General features: G+C 42.5%; 1 protein-coding gene and 1 long non-coding RNA gene across 5 annotated transcripts in view; one reads left to right on the top strand and one right to left on the bottom strand.

Annotated features, from left to right (window-relative positions):
• Positions 1 to 7,685, top strand: part of MYZAP (myocardial zonula adherens protein) — a 90,296-nt gene extending 82,611 nt beyond the window's left edge. For 2 of the 3 annotated variants that reach the window (XM_064485562.1, XM_010979566.3), the window contains exon 13: positions 6,762 to 7,685. In XM_064485562.1, the coding sequence (XP_064341632.1) occupies positions 6,762 to 6,858 (97 nt within the window). In that variant the 3' untranslated portion in view covers positions 6,859 to 7,685. Of the gene's footprint in view, positions 1 to 5,322; positions 5,395 to 6,761 lie in introns of all 3 variants that reach the window. The other variant, XR_010380841.1, reaches the window with a different exon arrangement.
• Positions 1 to 20,742, bottom strand: part of LOC135321271 (uncharacterized) — a 35,455-nt gene that overhangs the window by 13,939 nt on the left and 774 nt on the right. The window lies entirely within an intron of this gene.

Genomic DNA, 20,742 nt, shown 5'->3' with positions numbered 1-20,742 from the left:
TCCTTCATCTCACTTGTGTTGCATAGATTTCTGCAAAGCAAAGGTCTTATAATGGAGCAAAGAGAGAGGCCAGGGGTGCGAAATCTCTCACCGGGATTTCAGGGGCTTTTCAATTCCTATTAAAAAAAAAAAACAACTCAAGAGTTTGATTTGAGAAGTTTGATATATGTTAATTAACGCCATTGAGAGCAATTTCAGGTCAGCAGCCTTCATTCACAGGGTGAAAAACAAAATACCCAAAGAAAAGAGACTTCTCTTTCTCTTGCCCCTTAGTAAAACTCCATTTCCAGCAAACTCATAAATTATGTCTTGTTGATAGGCATGCTTTAATGAAAAATATTCCTTGTGGTCCTAAGTGCCTGACACATAGTAAGCGCTTTAAAATGCCTACATCTTCATGTTTCTCTTGTAGAGACCAGAACACAAAGTAGCCTTCTGTTGTGGCTTTATTTGCTGACTCTGCTTTCATTTCACCCCCCAGGGGAACTGCCCCTTTATGGATTAATAAAAGGTTAACAATAGCCTTAATGTGTTAAAGAAAATGGCTGCATTTTGGTTCTGTGGGTGAAATTATCTGTGTTCTTAAAATGCTCTTGTTTCCTAGTGATCAACTAAATAAAATACCTAACTTCTTTTTGAAAGGTTGGGATATGAGGGCCTGTTTTGGAAACCCAGAGGGTCCACCTTTATAAATATTTCTGCATTTTATGGGCTTTTAGGATATTGTCACCAGAGACTATTTCTGTTATGTGGAATTTTCACAGGAGTTGGCACAAACTGCTACCTGGCTTCTGCCCCTGGCACTCCCCTGAACTGCCTGGGCAGGTCACGGGGGCCCCCTGCATTGCCAGATCCTGTGCATTCCTCTCTGTGGCACATGAAGCGGACACTCTGACCACTGAGTCCTCGAAATCCCTCGTGCTCTGGTTCCCTTTGTCATCTGTACGTGTAGAGGTAGCTCTGTGCCTGGCCTGAGTGAGCTGCTGGGGTCATGAAGATAAGTGAGACATGGTTTTCACCCTTCATGAAAGTATAAGTAGCAGAGGACATGTAGACCAGTGGTGCAGTGAGCTGCTTCCTGTAGTGTGTCAGCAGCCTCGGCAACAGTCATTTTCAAGCTGTGTAGGGGGAGGGGAGAGCTTGGAAAAAACGTATTGAATCTCCTGGGGAGAGGCATGTGAAGTTTAACATCCCCTCCAAGCTTCTAACCCACCCCCGTTTTAGAAGCTGTTTACCATCCATAGTTGAAAATCGCTGCAGGGTAATGAAGGGGAGGAGGGGGGTGTGTTACTGATGGGACAGTTTAGCAAAAGTGCACCTCATAGAAGCAGAAAATTGAGCAGCACTGCTCAAGAAAACAGAGCACATAAAGAAACGAATGATCATTTTTATCACTGCTGTGGGGAATTGGGGAAACTGTCATATAGGAGGAGATGTTTGGCTTGAGTCTTCAAATGTTGGCAGGAATTCATCAGATGGATTTGACAAGGGAAGCATTCAAGACAGAGGGGACAGCTGAGGATGACAGAGCTGTGCAGTGGTGTGGTCAGTGAGGAGAGCTGTGTTTCTTAGCGAGGCCAGGCAGGAGATCTGACAGTAGATGGTGGAGGCCTTTACACCATGCAGAGGAGTTTAGATTCCATTCAAGAAGCAAGGGGGACCCTTTAAAGAGTTTTAAGAACAGTAATACACAGCCAGCATAATACTCAACAGTGAAAAATCTGGAACAAGACAAAGATGCCCACTCTCACCAATTCTATTCAACATAGTCTTGGAAGTCCTAGCCACCGCAATCAGGCCAGGAAAAGACTATGTGCAGATGACATGATATTATATATGGAAAACCCTAAAAGTTCCACACAAAAACCACCAGAGCCGATAAAAGAATTTGGCAAGGTAGCAGGATACAACATTAACATACAAAATCAGTTACATTTCTTTACACTAACAATGAATTAGCAGGAAAAGAAAGTAAAGAAACAATCCCTTTTTAAATCGCACCCAAAACAATAAAATACTTAGGAATAAACCTGACAAGGAGGTGAAAGCCTTACACGTGGAGAACTACACAACACTGACTAGGGAAATTAAAGAGGACTTAAAGAAATGGGAAGGTAGCCTATGCTCTTGGATTGGAAGAATCAATTTTGTTAAAATGGCCAAATTGCCCCAGGCCATCTACAGGTTTAATACGATCCCCATCAGATTACCCAGGACATTTTCCACAGAACTAGAACAAACAATCCTATCTATATGGAATCACAAAAGACCCAGAATTGCCAAAGCAATATTGAAGGAAAAGAATGAAGCTGGAGGAATGACCCTCCCAGACTTCAGACTTCAGATACTATAGAGCTATAAAATAATGTGGTATTGGCATAAAAACAGACACATGGATCAGTGGAACAGAATAGAGCCCAGAAATAAACCCAGAGACCTACTGTCAATTAATCTTCAACAAAGTAGGTAAGAACATAAAATGGAGAAAAGACAGTCTCTTCAGCTGTTGGGAAAGCTGGACAGCTACATGTAAATCAATGAAGTCAGAACACTCCCTCACATCATATACAAAAATAAACTCAAAATGGTTTAAAGACTTAAATATAGGACAAGACATGATAAATCCCCTAGAAGAAAGCATAGGCAAAGCATTCTGACATAGATCTTAGCAATGTTCTCCTAGGGCAGTCTACCCAGTCAATAGAAGTAAGAGCAAAAATAAACAAATGGGACCTAATTAAACTTACAAGCTTTTGCACAGCAAAGGAAACCATAAGCAAAACAAAATGACAACCTACAGGAAGGGAGAAAATGTTTGCCAATGATATGACTGACAGAGGCTTAATTTCCAGAATATATAAACAGCTCATACGACTTAACGAAAAACCAAACAACCCAATCCAAAAATGGGCAGAAGAACTAAACAGGCAGTTCTCCAGTGTACACATACAAACAGCCAATAGGCAGATGAAAAAATGCTCGTTATCACTAATTATCAGAGAAATGAAAATCAAAGCTATAATGAAGTATCACCTCACACCAGTCAGAATGGCCATCATTCAAAAGGCCACAAACAATAAATGCTGGAGAGGCTGTGGAGAAAAGGGAACCTTCCTACACTGCTGGTGGGAATGCAGTTTGGTGCAGCCATTGTGGAAAACAGTATGGAGATTCCTCAAAAAACTAAAAGTAGACTTACCATATGATCCAGCAATCCCACTCCTGAGTATACATCTGGAGGGAACTCTAATTTGAAAAGATACATGCACCCCAATGTTCATAGCAGCACTATATACAATAGCCAAGACATGGAAACAACCTAAATGTCCACTGACAGATGACTGGGTAAAGAAGCTGTGGTATATTTATACAATGGAATACTACTCAGCCATAAAAATGAATAAAATGCCATTTGCAGCAACATGGATGTCCCTAGAGAATGTCATTCTAAGTGAAGTAAGCCAGAAAGAGAAAGAAAAATACCATATGCTATCATTCATACGTGGAATCTTAAAAAAAAAAAAAAAGACAAACGAACTTATTTATAAAACAGAAACAGACTCACAGACATAGAAAACAAACTTATGGTTACCAGTGGGGAAGGGATAACTTGAGAGTTCAAGATTTGCAGATACTAACTACTATATATAAAATACATAAACAACAAGTTCATACTGTATAGCACAGGAAACTATATTCAATATCTTATAGTAACTTATAGTGAAAAAGAATATGAAAACGAATATATGTATGTTACTATATAACTGAAGCATTGTGCTGTACACCAGAAATTGACACAACTTTGTAAACTGACTATACTTCAATAAAAATATATTTTTAAAAATCATAAGTAAATAAACAAATGGGGCCTAATTAAACTGGTAAGCCTTTGCACAGCAAAGGAAATCATAAGCAAAACAAAATGACAATTTACAGAATGGGAGAAAATATTAGCCAATGATGCGACAAAGGCCTAATTTCCAGAATATATAAACAGCTCATACAGCTTAATAACAAAAACCCAACTCAATCCAAAATGGGCAGAAGACCCAAATAAGCAATTCTCCAGTGAACACATACAAATGATCAATAGCCACATGAAAAAATGCTCAATATCACTAATTATCAGAGAAATGAAAATCAAAACTACAATGAGATGTCACCTCACACCAGTCAGAATGGCCATCATTCAAAAGTCCACAAACAATACAAGCTGGAGAGGCTGTGGAGAAAGGGAACCCTCCTACACTGCTGGTGGGAATGTAGTTTGGTGCAGCCATTATGGGAAACAGTACAGAGATTCCTCAAAAAACTAAAATTAGACTTACCATATGATCCAGCAATCCCACTCCTGAGCATATATCTGGAGGGAACTCTAGTTCGAAAAGATACATGCACCCCAGTGTTCACAGCAGCACTATATACAATAACCAAGACATGGAAACAACCTAAATGTCCATTGACAGACGACTGGATAAAGAAGCTGTGGTATATTTATACAATAGAATACTATCAGCCATAAAAAAAGAATAAAATAATGCCATTTGTAGCAACATAGATGGACCTAGAGATCATCATTCTAAGTGAAGCCAGAAAGAGAAAGAAAAATACCATATGGTATCACTCATATGTGGAATCTTAAAAAAAAAAAAAAAAAGAAAAGAAAAAAGGACACTATGAACTCATCTACAAAACAGAAACAGACTTGCAGACTTAGTAAACAATCTTATGGTTACCGGGGAAAGGGGGTGGGAAGGGATAAATTTGGGAGTTTGAGATTGCAAATGTTAGCTGCTATATATAAAAACAGATTTTAAAAAACCTCCAAGTTTCTGCTGTATAGCACAAGGAACTATATTCAGTATCTTGTAATAACCTTTAATGAAAAGGAATATGAAAATGAATATATGTATGTATATGCATGACTGGGACATCGTGCTGTACACCAGAAATTGACACATTGTAACTGTACTTCGATAAAATAATAATAATGTATTGTATAGTTGAAATTTGCTAAGAGAGATCTTAGATATCCTTAATAACCAAAAAGTCACTATGTGAGGTCAATTAGCACAGCTGTCATCTAACTGTAGGAATCTTTACCCAATGTATATGTATATCAAATCATCAGGTTGTACCCATTAAATATATTACCATTTTATTTGTCAATTATACCTCAGTGAAGCTTGAGAAATAAATCAACAAAAGAATTAAGTAAAAAAAAAAAAAAGGCTCCAACTGCCCTTTTAGGAAAATCTGATAGCAAAATGGATAGATTTGGAGGCAGGGAAACCATTTAGACTAACATTCTCATGTTCAAAGGTAATTATGAGCCTGAACTACGGCAGTGGCTGAAGAAGAAAAGAAGACAGACGACAAACAGTAGTTACTGAGGTAGATATCACTTTGTGAATGAGTGGACACGGAACGCCAGGGGACAGGGAGTTGACTCTACCATCTCATGTGTGCAGCTGGTCGTTGCATTAGTTGGAATAAGGAATGTAGCTGGTGTAGCAAAAAGCCCGTAAATCTCGATGGGTTAACAAAATAAAGACTGATCAGAGCCCACGGCTGAGGGACATGGCTCTCACCCCACACAGTCATTCGGGAACCTGGGATTCTTCCAGCTAGCTACCCTGCCTGGACTTTGGGGTCCCCTTGGGTCCACTACTGTATCCTCTGCATGAGAGTGAAGAGATTGAGCGTGGAGGATTACGTAGAAGGTTTCTATGGTCTAAACGTGGAAGTAACAGAAATAATTTCTGGCCCACCAAATTGCAAGGGAGGCTGGGAAAGGCAGTTTCATGTCCAGGAGGGAAAAAATGGGCTATTTTCTCAATCTTAGTCACCAAGTCCTGTTAATTCTGCCTCTCAAATATCTCCCTAACCTTTCCTTGCTACTTCACCTCCAGGGCTACTGTTAAAGAGTTCGTGATCTCACTCCCACCTCCTAAATAGCCAGACTCTCCCAAACAACAGTCTGCCTCCAGACTAACCCCTCTGCAGTCAACCCTCGGAGATGCCAAGGAGTCTTCCTAGAACAAAAATAGGAGCATGTCCTGCCCCTCCTTAGAAACCTTTAGAAACGGCTCTCTGTCCCATTCTGAACGCCTTAGCAGGGCACACAGGGCCTTCTCCCCCGGGCCTCGTCTTCTGCCACTGTCATTGTGAGCTCTTTGCAGGGAAAGACCAGGGAGAAGAGGGAGGGCAGAGCTGAGCTGTGGTCCTGCTACAGGGACGTGGCCAACTACCAAGCTGCAGCCTGGACTGGGGGGCACAGATGTCCTGGCCTCACTGTGCTCCACTCTCTCGCCCCCTGCTACCATCTCCCAGCTGGTCCAAACCATCTGGAAGCTGAAGGGTGAGGGAGCCCACTGATGCTGACCTTCAGGCCCGCTTCCCAGGGCTCCGAGTGGGGTGGAGAAGGGGTGGGTATTGAGCCCAACAAGCAAGTGCAGAGGACCTGATGTCCCCATCATAGCACCGAACACATCACATTACAACTGTTTCAGAACAGATCTTTCCCACCGAATTATGGGTTCCCTGAATGCATGCTTTTTATTATTCTGAATCGTCAGTGTCTAGTATAGCTTTTAAAGGTTACTAAAAATAATCATCCCTGTTAGAATATTTAACTGAAATATTCAGCTGTGTTACTGCTGTCTAACTGCTGAAGGAGGATTTCCTAGAGCTGTCTGACCGTATGAAGCGTACGGAAAGTTTTGTTTCGTCCTCCTGACCTGCCTTTTCTCATTTCTCAGCCAAACAGGCAGGACCCGTGAAATCGCCATGCCTTCCAGGAACTATACCCCGTACACACGAGTCCTGGAGTTAACCGTGAAGAAAACTCTGACTTAAGCACTCAGACATGCACTTTTCACAGATGGACAAAGGCCCGGGAACCCTGCAGCTGGAAGTCTGAATGGAGCTGATGGTTGCTTCCTCCTGTACACAGTTTAAACCCCAGTGGAAACTGCTGAGGTTCTGATCCACTTCGAAAACCTGAAGCAAAGTGGAGGCGGAGAGGGAGGTCAGGAGAGAGCAGTTTCAAGGTCATATTTCAAACCCCAACCAGGGTACCCTGCTGTACTGGGCCGTCATCAGCTTTCCACGTTGACACTGAGTCCTGTCAGGAGAATTCCCTCACAATTTATTTTCTGTTTTACTAGACTTCGGTGGGGAGTTTTGAAAAAGGGCATTGACCTGAAATTTCACGTTACTCATGCCAGGATCATTTGTTACAGCATGAAGGTTTTATTTACCCATAAAGTATTAGAGGCAGTGCTTCTCTGCTGCAGGGAAGCCTGTCCACAGGGGCCCGGACACCGGGAAGCGTGACCCAGGGCGCAGGTGCAGGTGCCGAGGACCCGGGCAGAGGTGTGGGAGCCCCGGGTGGAGCCGGTCCTTGGGTGGGCAGACACACTGCATCTGATGTGCTAATCCCTTGGTTTAATTTGTGCCTTACGCCCTTATGGGGCCAGCTGAAGTCACTGTATTTATTCAACCTGTGATTTTTTTCCCCTTTCTTTCTCACTTTCACTGAAAGAGAATCTTGTACGTTGTGGAAATTTAATCACGTACTGTTTTCAGTATCAATTGGTGTTTCTAATTTGTTCACGCACAGTCTACTTTGATATGGTAACCTCTGTCACGTATGCGTAATAAATGCAATATGTTTTGTTCTACTGATGCTGTCCTTGCGTTTCATCTGTGACCACACAGAAGGGGTAGAGATTGGGCTCTGGACTGTCAAGTCAGGGCGTGGTGCTCTTTCAATCAGCACTGACCCTACAATCATTTTATGAACCGTAAGAGAGGACGTGTGTGTGTGTGTTGTGTGTGTATTTAAACCCTGAAGTTTATCTAGTTAACCTACTTTCTAGAAAGACCAAGATGCATTCATGTTTATAAAATACAGGTATCATTGTTACCTAAATGTAAAATCACCCTCCTCACCCCAATGTTCACAGCAGCACTATTTACAACAGCCAAGACATAGAAGCAGCCTAAATGTCCATCAACAGATGACTGGATAAAGAAGTTGTGGTATATTTATACACTGGAATACTTGTCAGCCATAAAAAAGAAAATAATGCCATTTGCAGCTACATGAATGGACCTGGAGATCGTCATTCTTAAGTGAAATAAGCCAGAAAGAGAATGAAAAATACCATATGATATCATACGTGGAATCTTAAAAAAAAAAAAAAAAAGGACACTGAACTCATCTACAAAACAGAAACAGACTCACAGAGATAGTAAATAATCTTATGGTTACTGGGGGAAAGAGGCTGGGAAGGGGTAAATCTGAGTCTGAGATTTACAAATGATAACTACTATATATAAAAACATAAAAAATTTCTTCTGTACAGCACAGGGAATTATATTCAGTATCTTGTAATAACCTTTAATAAAAAAGAATATGAAAACAAATACATGTATGTATATGCATGACTGGGACAGTGTGAAATGGACACATTGTAACTGACGGTTAAAAAAAAAAATCACCCTCGCTTGTGTCCAAGCCCTTACTCCCCAACTTCAGGGAAAAAGAGCCAAAGACAGACAGCAAAGCAACTCAGTTGAGTAAATTACCACGGGTCAGGACAGTATAAAGAGGAAAATGCACATTTTGAGGCCATATTTGTATTTAAATTGTGGCTTTGGGACCTTCAGCAAGTTATCAAAGTTCTCTGAATATCAACATCATTTTCTAAAAACTTGGGATAATTGCACCAACCTGATAGGCCAATGCGAGTGCCAACTGAGGCAGGTCATGCTGAGGCCCCTGCCCATGCGCAGAGGAGGATGTTGCTGCTCTGAGGTGAGTTTTAAAGCACTGTTGAGTCCTGGCTACCCTCACTCACAGAGACACGCTAGCATGAGAAGCCAGGCCCTCGTGCAGCCCCCAGGATGAGCATTCCAGGAGAGGCAATGCCTGGGACCAAGAGGCAGGGAAGTGGGACTGAGAGTGGCAGCGGGTCCTGAAAACCTGCGGGAGATGCTGGTCTGGAAACAGCTTCTAAATGAAATGCAGTGGCATTAAGAATGTCAGTTTTAATGAGACCAGAGAAGAAATGAAGATTGTTCTAAAAACACTCCACACACCCCTCCCCCTTTCTTTTCTTAAAACAAGAAAAAGGAAAAAATTTCGCAAGCAATTTAAAAACGAAAGAATGCCAGGGATCATTCCACGGTATTAAAGGTAGTCTCTACCTGGGCCCTTTGTATTTTTAAATATACCTTCAACGTGTATAGAATTAAAACATTATCTGAACTATTCAGAAAGACCATTAAAGAGACTTGCTAAGTGGCACAGACTTGAAACGGGAAAAAAAACAGAGATGATCCTTCTCAATCCTCTTTCTAAACTAACCCTAGTGATGCTCAACCCACCTAAGCATAGGTATCGTGCAGAATCGCGGCAATGAACTCTAATATTACACAGCAAATTTATCTCAGTGAAATGAAAAACAGCAGCATAAAGTTTTTTAAAATAAAAAATATCCTATATTAATGCCTCAAATAATATCCTCATTCCAATCCGCCCAGACTTCCTTACACACACACACCCACACGTTTATCTTGTTTTAGAACACATCCTGGGAAGCAGAATCGTGGTATTCAGGAACAGGGGCTCTGGAGACGGTCTCAGTCACTAGCATGTGCCTTGGACAAATCACAGAACCTCTTCAAGCTCCCGTAAAATGGGGTCAGTGACAGTTCTTTCCCAACCATCCCCCTGGGACGATTAAACGAGTCAGTATCTGCGAAGTTCTTAGAACAGTGCTTGGCACCCAGTAAGCGCTTGATAAGTGCTCTCTATTGTTAATACAGACTTCCGTAACCACGTTTCATCATTTATACATATACAGGGGTGTAGACCCACACCTCTGCTTCTTATAGCTAACTGGATTCCACTTCACTGATGTACTAGGATTCACTCGACCTGTCCCCTGACGTTGGAAATTTGGAGGTTGTCTCTACTCTTTTTTCAGCAATCCTCTGACGAACCACCTTGTACACATGTCTTTGTACCCTTCTTTGCCTGATTGTTTTCTTAGGATAAATCCCTAGAAGAGGACTCGCTGGGTCAAAAGTTATGCACATTTTGGGGAGAGGAAATAACTCAGTGGTAGAGTGCAAGCTTTGCATGCATGGGGTCCTGGGTTCAATCCCCAGAACCTCCCTCAAAAATAAATAAATTAACCAAATTCCTCCCCCTGCCTCTCAAAAGTTATGCACATTAAAATCTTTTGGTGCATCTGGCCCAATTTGGCCCGTGGAAATTTGAGTCCACTGAAACTCTCACCAGCAGGATAAGAATGTGCTTTTCCGACCCCTTTGCCAACACTAGGATTGGGAAATGAGGGTGTATATAAGGTTGCTTGCTTAGGCAGCCCCGTTCCCTGAACAGGAAGTGAAAAAAGTTTCTTCAGGATATTGCCTTCGGATACCTGAGCTCGGGGACCGTGCAGATGTGAGCTGCAGGCCTGGAGGTGTCCCCAGGGCTGAGAGAGGGCCTGGGCAGCCGACAGGAAACAAAAGTGGGCTTAGAAGGAGCCGGTGCCCCAGGATGCTGGAATAAGAGAGGGCCTGCCGCTTGGTGACTCAGAGCCAGGAGTCAGCCATTCTGAATTCAGACCCCGTGTTTGAGTCTGAGTGGGACGTGCCCTAGAGGGTTCACTTCAGGGCTGGCTGGGGAGAGAGGAACGTTTGGGAAGTCTGGAGTTGGGTAATGTGATACGGTCCCCCATTTAGAGGGCACACCTACCAAGACCCACCCCTGAGCTGTTCTATGCATCTTCCCTGGGCACCCTCTTTCTCCCCAGCAAATGCCATTTGCCTGCTCCAGGAACTCCAGGGTGGTCCCCAGGACAGGGGGTGGGCTGCGGGGTGTGACAGGAAGGCAGTCAGGCCACATCAGACCATGTGCTCTTCCTGACATGTGGACTCCAAGGGCCAGTTCAGTCTCACAACCACGTGCCAGGTGCTGGGGAGACAAAGATGTGCACCTCAAGACCCTCATCCTCTCCAAAATTGTTCCCAGTCAGGCTGTCTGCTGATCTTTGCTGTCCCTGAATCCCAGGGGTATTTTTCTCGGGTCACCCCCCCCCGCCTTTTCTACTCTCATCAAATGACTGACCACTGTGTCTGTTGCCTTTCTCTCCAGCCATGTAAGCCATTTCCCATAAAGGTGGGACCCATTTCCAACCTCGAGAAACATGGAGAAATCTACAAATGAAAAGGATCCAGGAAGTGCAGTGGCTGGGGAAGTAAAGGGGACCAAGTTACCGGGCTGGGCACAGCATGCAGTCACTGAATCTCGCCAGTAGTTCTGTAAATGACACTAGCAACATTCTGTGGATAAGGACATTGAAACTCAAAGAGATGAAAATGGCCTGAAACCACCCAGGCCTGTGTGATTCCAGAAGACAGGTGGGAAGCCTGGAGCTGGTACTGCCACTCAATCACAATGCTCCCTTGGGCCGGTCACTTCTGCTCTCAGGCGCAGTGAGCACTCCCGTGAGCAGCTGTGCCCAGGAAGGAAATGGAATTGCACCTCCCCGCACAGGCTTGCTGTGCAGATCAAGTGAAATGGCGTTCCCAGCACCATGCCACAGACGTGCCAACCACTGATAAAAACAGCTGCTAGCTGCTATTAGTACTAGCAATTACTGCGAAGGAGGTGTTGCACCATGGATTTTTGCAAACCCAAGGATTTTCTCTTACTGGACACGAAGACTTAGTGAATGATGAATACGTGAGTGGGACTGTGCAGAAGGAAAGGGCAAAAAAAGTTGTGGCTGGATTCAAAGGGGGATAAATACACCTTAGTCTCCTTTTCCTTTTATGCAAATTTGAGAATAACTCACTTGACTTTGTCAGAGAAGGACAAGCCCAAAACAAAGGCTAGAGATGCACTTCTACAGAGACCAGAGGCAAAGAGACCAGAGGGAGACTGCTGCCAAATTGGGAGATAGTTTGTTAGGATTAGATTACTAACACATGGTGTGAGGTATAAATCAAAGAGGTTTTTTGCATATGGATGTCCAACTACTTGTTTTGGCACCACTTGTCGAAAAGATTACCCATTTTCCACTGAAATGCCTTCGAACTACTGTTGAAAGTCAATTAGCTATACATACGCAGGACTATTTCTGGACACTTTGTTTTGCTACATTAATGTAGTTGCTATCTTTTTTTTCCTTCTTTTTTGGGGAAGGGGTAACTAGGTTTATTTATTTTATTTTATTTTTTAAATTTTAAACCCAGGAATTGAACCCAGGACCTAGCGCATGCTAAGCACTCACTCTACCCCTCAGCTACACCCACCCGCTCTAGTTGCTATCTTGACAACAACCCCACACTGTCTTGATTATCGTGGCTTTATCAGAAGCCTTGAAGTCAGGTAGTATAAGCTTTCAAGTCTGTTCTTTTTCAAAGTTGTTTTGGCTATTTTAGCTTCTTTGCATTTCCATATGAATTTTTACAGTCTGTCAATTTCCACCTATGGGCTGCGGGGGTTTGGACGGACATCGCACTGAACAGGCAGATCACCAAGGAGAAAAGCAAGCCCTCACTGCTGCGGATCAGGCCAGCCTGGAGCTGGTGGGACCAGCTGAGCTCCTGAATGCGGGGCTGCTTCCCTCTTCTTCAGCTGGAAAGGTACCAGGTAAAAACTTCCCTAATATATTTTGGTGAAGGTATGGTATAATCTTTGTGGAATTCTGAACAAAATATTATAAGAAACATTAATTTGTGCCCAAGGGCCATAAAACTGATGTAATTTGAATGCAATAAAATATAAATAAGTGGCAAACAGTTCTTGGGGGTTTTCTCTTAATTTTTCAACACATACTTTCGAGTTTTAACATACAGCATTTACAGCATTCACCTTCCTGAATTAGGGGCGGGAGGGGGGTTGAGAAATAATTAGTAGGCAATTTTTTGGCCCTGGGACTTTTCTTGTAAATGTTTTCTTTGGCAGCCATACTCTTGAGAACAGGAAGTTACTCTCTTGTTACAGATTTAAGACTTTTCTGAGCCAAATAACAGAAAGCTGGATTAGTTCTGAAATGAAGGGAGAAAAAAAACAACTCTCGGCTCTCGCTGGAGATTAATGACATCTTGCAAATATTTTAATTCTCCCCTTTCCTCTTAACTTGCCATCTCCTAAACAAAACACACTCAGCTTGAAAAATCTTAACTGCTCACTTTTTGGCCCAACCCGAAAATAAAATATTTTTATGGTACCCACAAATTTAAACATTTTTGGGGACTGGGGAGGGGAGGAAATTAGGGCTGTCTCAAGTCGACCTTTTTTGTCACAAAATCCCAATATGGAATTTAAAACAGAAAATGTAGTTGTAAAGACATTAATATTTGTACGGTAATCATAAAGATTCATAATTTCCCTTGACCTTTTAAAATGGCGTTTGTTATGGATAAAAATGTTAAATCAAGCTTTGTAAACAATGTCTATATTTTGCCAGAGAGACTTGCAAACAATTTCTTAGGAATTGTTCAAAATATCAGGATTCTATCCTTTGACTAGAGTACTTATCTACAAAACAAGGAAACTGTTTCCCTCCAAAAAAAGGCTGAGTATTTGTAAATTAATGTCCACTCTCTACACTCAATTCTAGGGGAAAAAACTTGCAATGTCAATGAAAATTGTAATTGGTGGGAACATCAATTCTATGAGTCATCTGACAACCATTTGTAGGGATTCTTGAAACACAGAAGGCCTTAAGAAAACAGATTAAGGGGTGAAGAACACCTTTCTATAACAAGTGATTCAGAAAGCGATCTACTAGTGATCTAGGAAGTTTCCGTGGTATTACAGTCATGGCTCAGCATCGAGAGAAGATAGGGGAATTGGTTCCAGACCCCTCCCATTCCCACAAATACCAAAATGAACAGATGCTCAAGCCCCTTACATAAAATGGTGTCGTATTTGCATATAACTTATGCACATCCTCCCATATAATTTAAAGCATCTCTAGATTACTTACAACACCTAACACAATGTAAATGCTTTGTAAATAGTTGCCAGTGCATGGAAAATTCAAATTTTGCTTTTCGGTACTGTCTACATTTTTTTCCTCTTTCTGAATATTTGGCTTCAAGGCTGTTAAATCCATGGATGTGGAACCCACGGATACGGAGGGATGACTGTAATTGCAGCCTCTCAGAAAAGAAAAGAGTTGGGCTCAATTTTTCATTTAGCTTTGCATCACATACCCAAACTCAAATGTCCTGGTGCCCAAGAAATTTGTATAAAGGTGGGAATGGTCTGTGGCAGGATAATGGGGATAATGGCTAGTGGCAGGGAGGGCGTGGAGGCACGAAGGATGCTCACCAGGATTATAAGAACATGCCCATCTTCAAGTCAAATTCAAAATTATGAATTTGAAAAACTATATGCTGCCAAACAAATTCATCTGTAGGATGGATGTGGCCAGAGACCCACAATTTGCAACCCTTTATTTACATTATCTAATGTATTTCTTTCTGTACATTATAAAGAAGATATTTATTCCTTCAAACCAGCTTTTTCTCCAGTCAGCTTGAAGTGATGTTCCTCCCACATCATTCATTATAGTTTGCTGTCTTCTGATATTTTGACAACTTCAGGGTTTTTTTTTCTTTTAACCTTATAAACAATCTTAAATTACTTAGAGCTGTCACTCATCAGATATAAAAATTAAATTAAGCCCAAGAACTCTAGGTGATGGAAAACATGATTCATTCCTGTAAGATATGAACCATGGGAGTCCAGCAAAGGTTGATAAAACCTGAAACTTCATCAATGTTGGAGGAGTATTTATTTAAAGGGAGCTACCTGCTTCCTGGTTTACTGCATACCAAATATTTCTTCTCAACATTTATGAGCTTAAATAGATGCAGATGTTGTCAAAGAATGTATTATAACATTAATCATCCTAGAATCATATAATTCAAGCACTGAAAGGCATCTTGGAGTTTGTCTGGTTCAACACCCTCATTTTAAACAGGAGAAAGCTGAGGCTTAGGGAAATTAACTGGCCCCAAAGTTAGCAGTACACAAAGCTGCTCTCCGAAAAATCATAGCTGGGGACTGACAAATTTCCCCACACCTCTTCACTTCTTTGATCTGGATCACTTTTACTGTCCTATATACTATGCTTGACTTTCTCTCTTCCAAATTTTGGGGAAGAAAATCAAGGAGAACTGTTTTTTCCTGAGTCATTCTCCCGGCGGCATATTATATAAGCATCCCAGCTCCTTCTCTCTGATTCCCACTAGCTGAAACTTTTCAGAGCTGTGTTCTTTTTCATGCAACAGAAAATTAAAGGTGAGCAGACACTTGGTGCTGGCCAGGTCTCATGAGAGGAGAGGGGTGGTCCATTTCCTCTAAGTCCATCCTGCTGCCCATCACCAGTTTCTTTACTTCACAGCCTCGGATGTACATCAGATTGCAAAAAGCTAGACATACAGCGTGCTGGCCTTGCAGTGACCTGGTTCTTCTTTCCTTAAACTAAAAGCAAAACTCTCAAATCCCTCTCCCATGAAACCCGAAAGGAAACTATGAAATCTCACCCTATAGTGTCTTTGCAAATGACCTCCTTTAAATGATACACTGGATGTTTTTTTATGAAGAATCTTACACAAGGCTCACTTAAGTATAGGAGGGCCTGCCCTCCAGCATGGAACGTGAATCAGTTCTAAGCAGAGTTTGGTTTTGACATCTTCCCTTTTTGCCTGCCCTGCATATTCACCAAATTGTGGAAAGGAGGTCCACTACAGTCTTCCTGCCACCTAATCTCTCAGTTGTCATACTCTCTCTGGTCTACTCTTCGCCTCCAATTGCTCAAAATTCTCTCCATTTCTCCCTTTCCCTCCTGTCAAAGCCCACTCTTTTAGTGTAGGTCACCTGAGCTAGCCTTTTGTAAGAAAACCATCTGGAACAAATTCACACTCAAGTGTAAATGACTGATAGGCCACAGCTCTTCTAGAAATATCTACTGTCTCAAAGGAAGAATCTTGTTAACCTAGTAACTGTCTTATGGAATAAAGTTCAGCCAATGCTTCAAAAAAAAGTGAAATAAGTCAGCAGAGGGGAAGATACTTTAAATCTTGTTCAAGATTCTATCTCCTAATTGTAGTAGAGGGGCCTCAGCTACAATGTCTGTACACTCTGCACCAAGTATCAGTACATGTGATCTTTCAATGACTTTTTTTTTCTGGTTTGTGAGTTTATTCATTTGAGAAATCATAGAAAGTTGCTATTCAATCCCAATAAGTCACCTATCTAACCAGTAACCTTCATTAAATTTGCTAATTAAAAAGTAAAATCACCTGGAACTTTAGAGCATCAAACATTTAATTTTTTTCCCCTGAATTATCTCTTCCTACACTAATCAAAAAACTCACAAAACACTGTGGTGTCCTGAAATGGGAAATCTGTCAACAAACAACACTCAGCCATGTGAAAGTCTGACAAGAAAAGAATTATTTTCCCTTCAACTTGAACCTTATTTGGTTGGGATTTTCTCACCAGAGTTGTCCTATTTTTTTTTTTTTCCTGTGGGCAACTGCCCCCTTGATTAATCCTACTTCCCTCAGTTTTAGTTTTTCCAAGCAGCTGAGCAAACAAAGATGCAGGCAGCCATTTTAACATGCTTCCTCCCTCAAGCCCTCTGGGAAGGGCCGTCTGTTCATCCTGCTCATAAACCAACAGCCTGCATGTGCTTGGAGAAAGCAGCAAGGATCTTCTGTCAGGATTAATTTTAATAGCCCAAAGTCTGCCACTAGGGACCCATGGCCCTGGTAAATGGCTTTAAATTACTATTTGCTGATAAAGAGGGAGATATGAGCTGAAAATTTGGTTCCTCGTTTCAAACAGTTTGGATAACTAATGCAAGAACTTACTTATAGCGTGGAGTGCATGCACTTTACAGCCTCACCCCCTGAGTAGCTGAGGAAAACCTTTTGTTGCAGCGGGATCACAGTGAAATACAAAGAGGAGAGATGTAACCTTTTGTCGAAGTAAAGAACTTTAGAGCTGGAAGGGGAATGAATTTATCGGTGAATTCCTGAGCAGAAAGCTTCCTGTCCAACTTTGTTTCTGATGTCTATGCAGAGAAATGGTATCCTTTTTACTGCCCCTTCAGCTTGTTTGTCTCCCTCTTTACCAGTTCCTTTCTCTCTCCTTTTTTCTCATCCCCAATTCCAACTCCCTCCCTTAGCTTCTCTTCCCTAACTCACCAGGCTCCTGGCAGTCACTTGTGAAGTTCTCCGCTGAGGAACAGACAGAGCCGCACATGGACGGAGGGGTCAGGAGGTCTCAGCACTCCTCTCTCCCTCTGTAGTGAGGCTAGTCCCCACTGCTCCACCTACCCGAGAACGCACTGACCGGAAGGAGGGCTGGTGAATGGCACACAGGTGTCAGCCATCAGTGTTGATACGCCTCAGGTTTACCATCATTCATTTCTCATTAGCTATGGCTGCTACGGATTTGATCCAGCATGTTCCATTTCCACACAGATGCTTTTTTTTAAAACCCTGTTTTTTTAAATCATGTTCTCTTTTTTAAATTATTGAAGTATAGTCAATTACAATGGGTCAATTTCTGGTGTATAGCACAATGTCCCTGTCTTGCATATACATACATATATTTGTTTTCACATTTCCACATGGATGCTTAAATGCACACCCCCCCCCAAAGAAAACAGAACTTGTTTCATGATTGTTTATGACTCTTGGTTTCCATCTCTTCTCCATGTGCTCAGCACCTAGCTGGGACACAGCACAAGCTAGCCTCCCCTTTCCTAAGTCAGCTCTCTCATCCTGAAGGCCAGCCATCAATCAAGCCTTGATTTTTTCCTAACAGACTAATTGCTATTGAGCTCTGTATTAGCCAGGGTTCTCCAGAGAAACAGATCCAATAGTGTGCACCCACGTGTGTGTTTGTAGATAGATAATCACATCAGCCACTATCAGAGAGAGATTCATTTTAAGAAACTGGCTCACATGATTATCACTGCCAGGTAGGCCAGCAGATTAGAGACCCAGGAAATTGCAGTTGAAGTCTGAAGGCCGTCTGCTGGCCCAATTCCTTCTAGCTCAGGTGAGGTCAATCCTTGTTCTCCTAAGGGCTTCAACTGATTGGATGAGGCCCACCCACAATATGGAGGCAGTCTGCTTTACTCGAAGTCCACTGACTTGAATGTTAACCTCAGCTTAAAAAAAACACCTCCACAGAAACAGCTAGAATAATGTTTGACTAAATTTCTTTACTGGCTAATCCTCTTGGTTACAGACTAGAAAACTAGACAGTTGGTGCATTGGTTGTTCAGAATTCAGATTTGCATTATGACAACTTGAAGTCCTAAGCTCTGTTGTGTAAAAGATTCTATCCCATACCACTGAAAATATCTTCACAGTAATTATGGTTAATGTTTATATTAAAAGCTTAAGATTTGTATACATAAAAGGGACATTTCATTAAGAGGAAGAGGAATATGGGGGCAAGGTGAAGAGAAAAAATCTGAGAGAGATTCCATCAGTTAGTACCTGCTATATGCATTAGGGGAGACAGAAGTACAAATATAGCTCCTCGACAGAATTCAGACTTTACAATTTTGTTCGAAACGAAATCACCATGCACAACACAACTGGAGAAGCATTACGGGTTCTAAGCACTATAGTTATTATGCTCAAAGAGCAATTTGGGTTGGAATAATCTAAGAAGGCTCAGGGAGGAGGTGAGACCTGAGCTAAGGTTTATAATGGGCTGGGGAAAAAGGGACAGCCTTCCACAAAAGCAAAACAGCAGGCGGGGCAGTGGGGGGCAAAATTCTGAGGCTTGAGAGAAAAGCGTCCTTGCTTTTGAGACAGGAAGGAAGGGGACAAGGCAAACCATTCAAGAAACAACACAGCAGTTAACACCAATGTGGCGTAAAATTCAACTCCCAACAGGCCTTGAGGCCCAAAATGGCAGGAGATTTGACTTCTAGGAGACCTTGAGCTTCATTATACACTCATTGTAATATATGAACATGGTAAATGACACAACCACAGGTGCCATGACAGTCCAGAGGCTAACCATAAAAGGTCAAAAAGTGGGCAGTGGCCCAATTCCTGAGAATCCTAGGCCCTTCCCCCAAAGTAGGTGGAATAATCCTCCCACTTGTTAGCAACATGAAGCTACTGAGCCCATAAAAACTAGCAACAATGTGCCTCTCGGCCTCTTGCTCCCCTGCCTTCCAAAATGGTCCGCTTGTCTATGGAGTATATCTACTGAGTACCCAACCCCTACACCTCATGGCCTTTCTCTTGCCTTCTGAAAATGCCTGCACTCTGTCTATGGAGTATGTATCTTTTTGAACAAATAAATCTACCTTTACTCAACTGGGGCTCGCTCTTGAATTCTTTCCTGCATGAAGCCAAGGACCCACACTTGACGGGACGCGTCCCAGGGACTCAACTGAGACCTGGGATACGGCTATCCTCTCTCCTGCATCACTTTGAGGGCACCTGTGGCCCAGGATCAGAAAAAGGGGTTCAGTACTGTGGGGGAAATAAAGGCCTTCAGCTGTGGTCAGAGGAAGGCTTCAGGGGAGCTTGCCAGGGAACGGCTACCTGACAAGGGCTTTACTCAAGTATTTCTCATTTAGCTAGGGCTGGAGCAGGTTACTGAAATCCTTGGGCTTCAAAGCAGAGCTTATTTGAGAATTTTGATACATTAATTAATCTGATCAGAATGGACTAGATTGCAACGATACAGACATAGCTGCAACTATGCTCCCTAAAGTAGCTTCAGATTTTATCTAGAGATTCTGTCTAATTGGGACAGAACTGCCTCTTGTTTATTATAGCACCTTACATAGGATTCAGAAAATGCAAATTTTCCGTATCAAAGAAGAGGGGTTTCTGATGTTGGAGTTTATGGGGTCTTTTAAATCTCCCAATTGATGTCTATTGTGACTCCAGCATGCTTCCTACTATTTCCTCTGGGACACAGCTCTCCAGGCTGAACTATAAAGAAAAGGTAAGGGTTAGGTGTGATGCTTACTACACTGCTTTCCCCAACAGCCTAAAAAACTTTCTAACAATTTGGAAGAAGGGGATTTTCAAATTGGTGTGGTAGAAAGAGCAGCTGGACATCTGAGTTTAAAATGTAGTGCTGTCACTTACTAGTTTTGTGCCCTGGGAAAACTTGCCTCAGCTTTTGTGCCTCCGTTTTTCTGTAAGCAAAATAGGGAATTGAGGAAGAGGTTCTCAACTGGCTTGTACAGCACCTCCCACCTCCATCACCCCTTGTGAGTCTTTGGAAGCGTGTGTGTTGGGTGGGGGTGCGCTTGGATTGTTAATGAGGACTCGGGAATGCCAAAGCTACTACTGGACTGAAGCCAAACACCAAATGTCTTGCAGTGCCTGAGGGAGTGCCGCAAATGAAGAAAAGCCCTGCTCCCATTGCCATAAAGCCCATTACGAAACGCTGATGGTCACTGAGGATCCTTCCAACATTTGAGGGCTTCTAAGCCTTGGACTGGGCGGGCCACGCCATAGGCCGGCGCTTCCCGTGCCCCGACCGGCACATTCCCCTAGTCTCACCACTGGGTAACTCATCACTCAGGTTTCCACTTACATTTCACTTCTCAGAGATACCTTCCCTGTAGCCCACATCCATCTTAAAATTACACTGTTTTCCTCGGTAGGCTCCTTCAGGGCAGGGGCCGGGACACTCACTAC

Source organism: Camelus dromedarius, chromosome 5, assembly GCF_036321535.1.
Source record: "Camelus dromedarius isolate mCamDro1 chromosome 5, mCamDro1.pat, whole genome shotgun sequence".
NCBI lineage: Eukaryota > Metazoa > Chordata > Mammalia > Artiodactyla > Camelidae > Camelus > Camelus dromedarius.
Note: the sequence above shows the minus strand (reverse complement) of the source record. Positions and strands in the feature narration are given on the sequence as shown.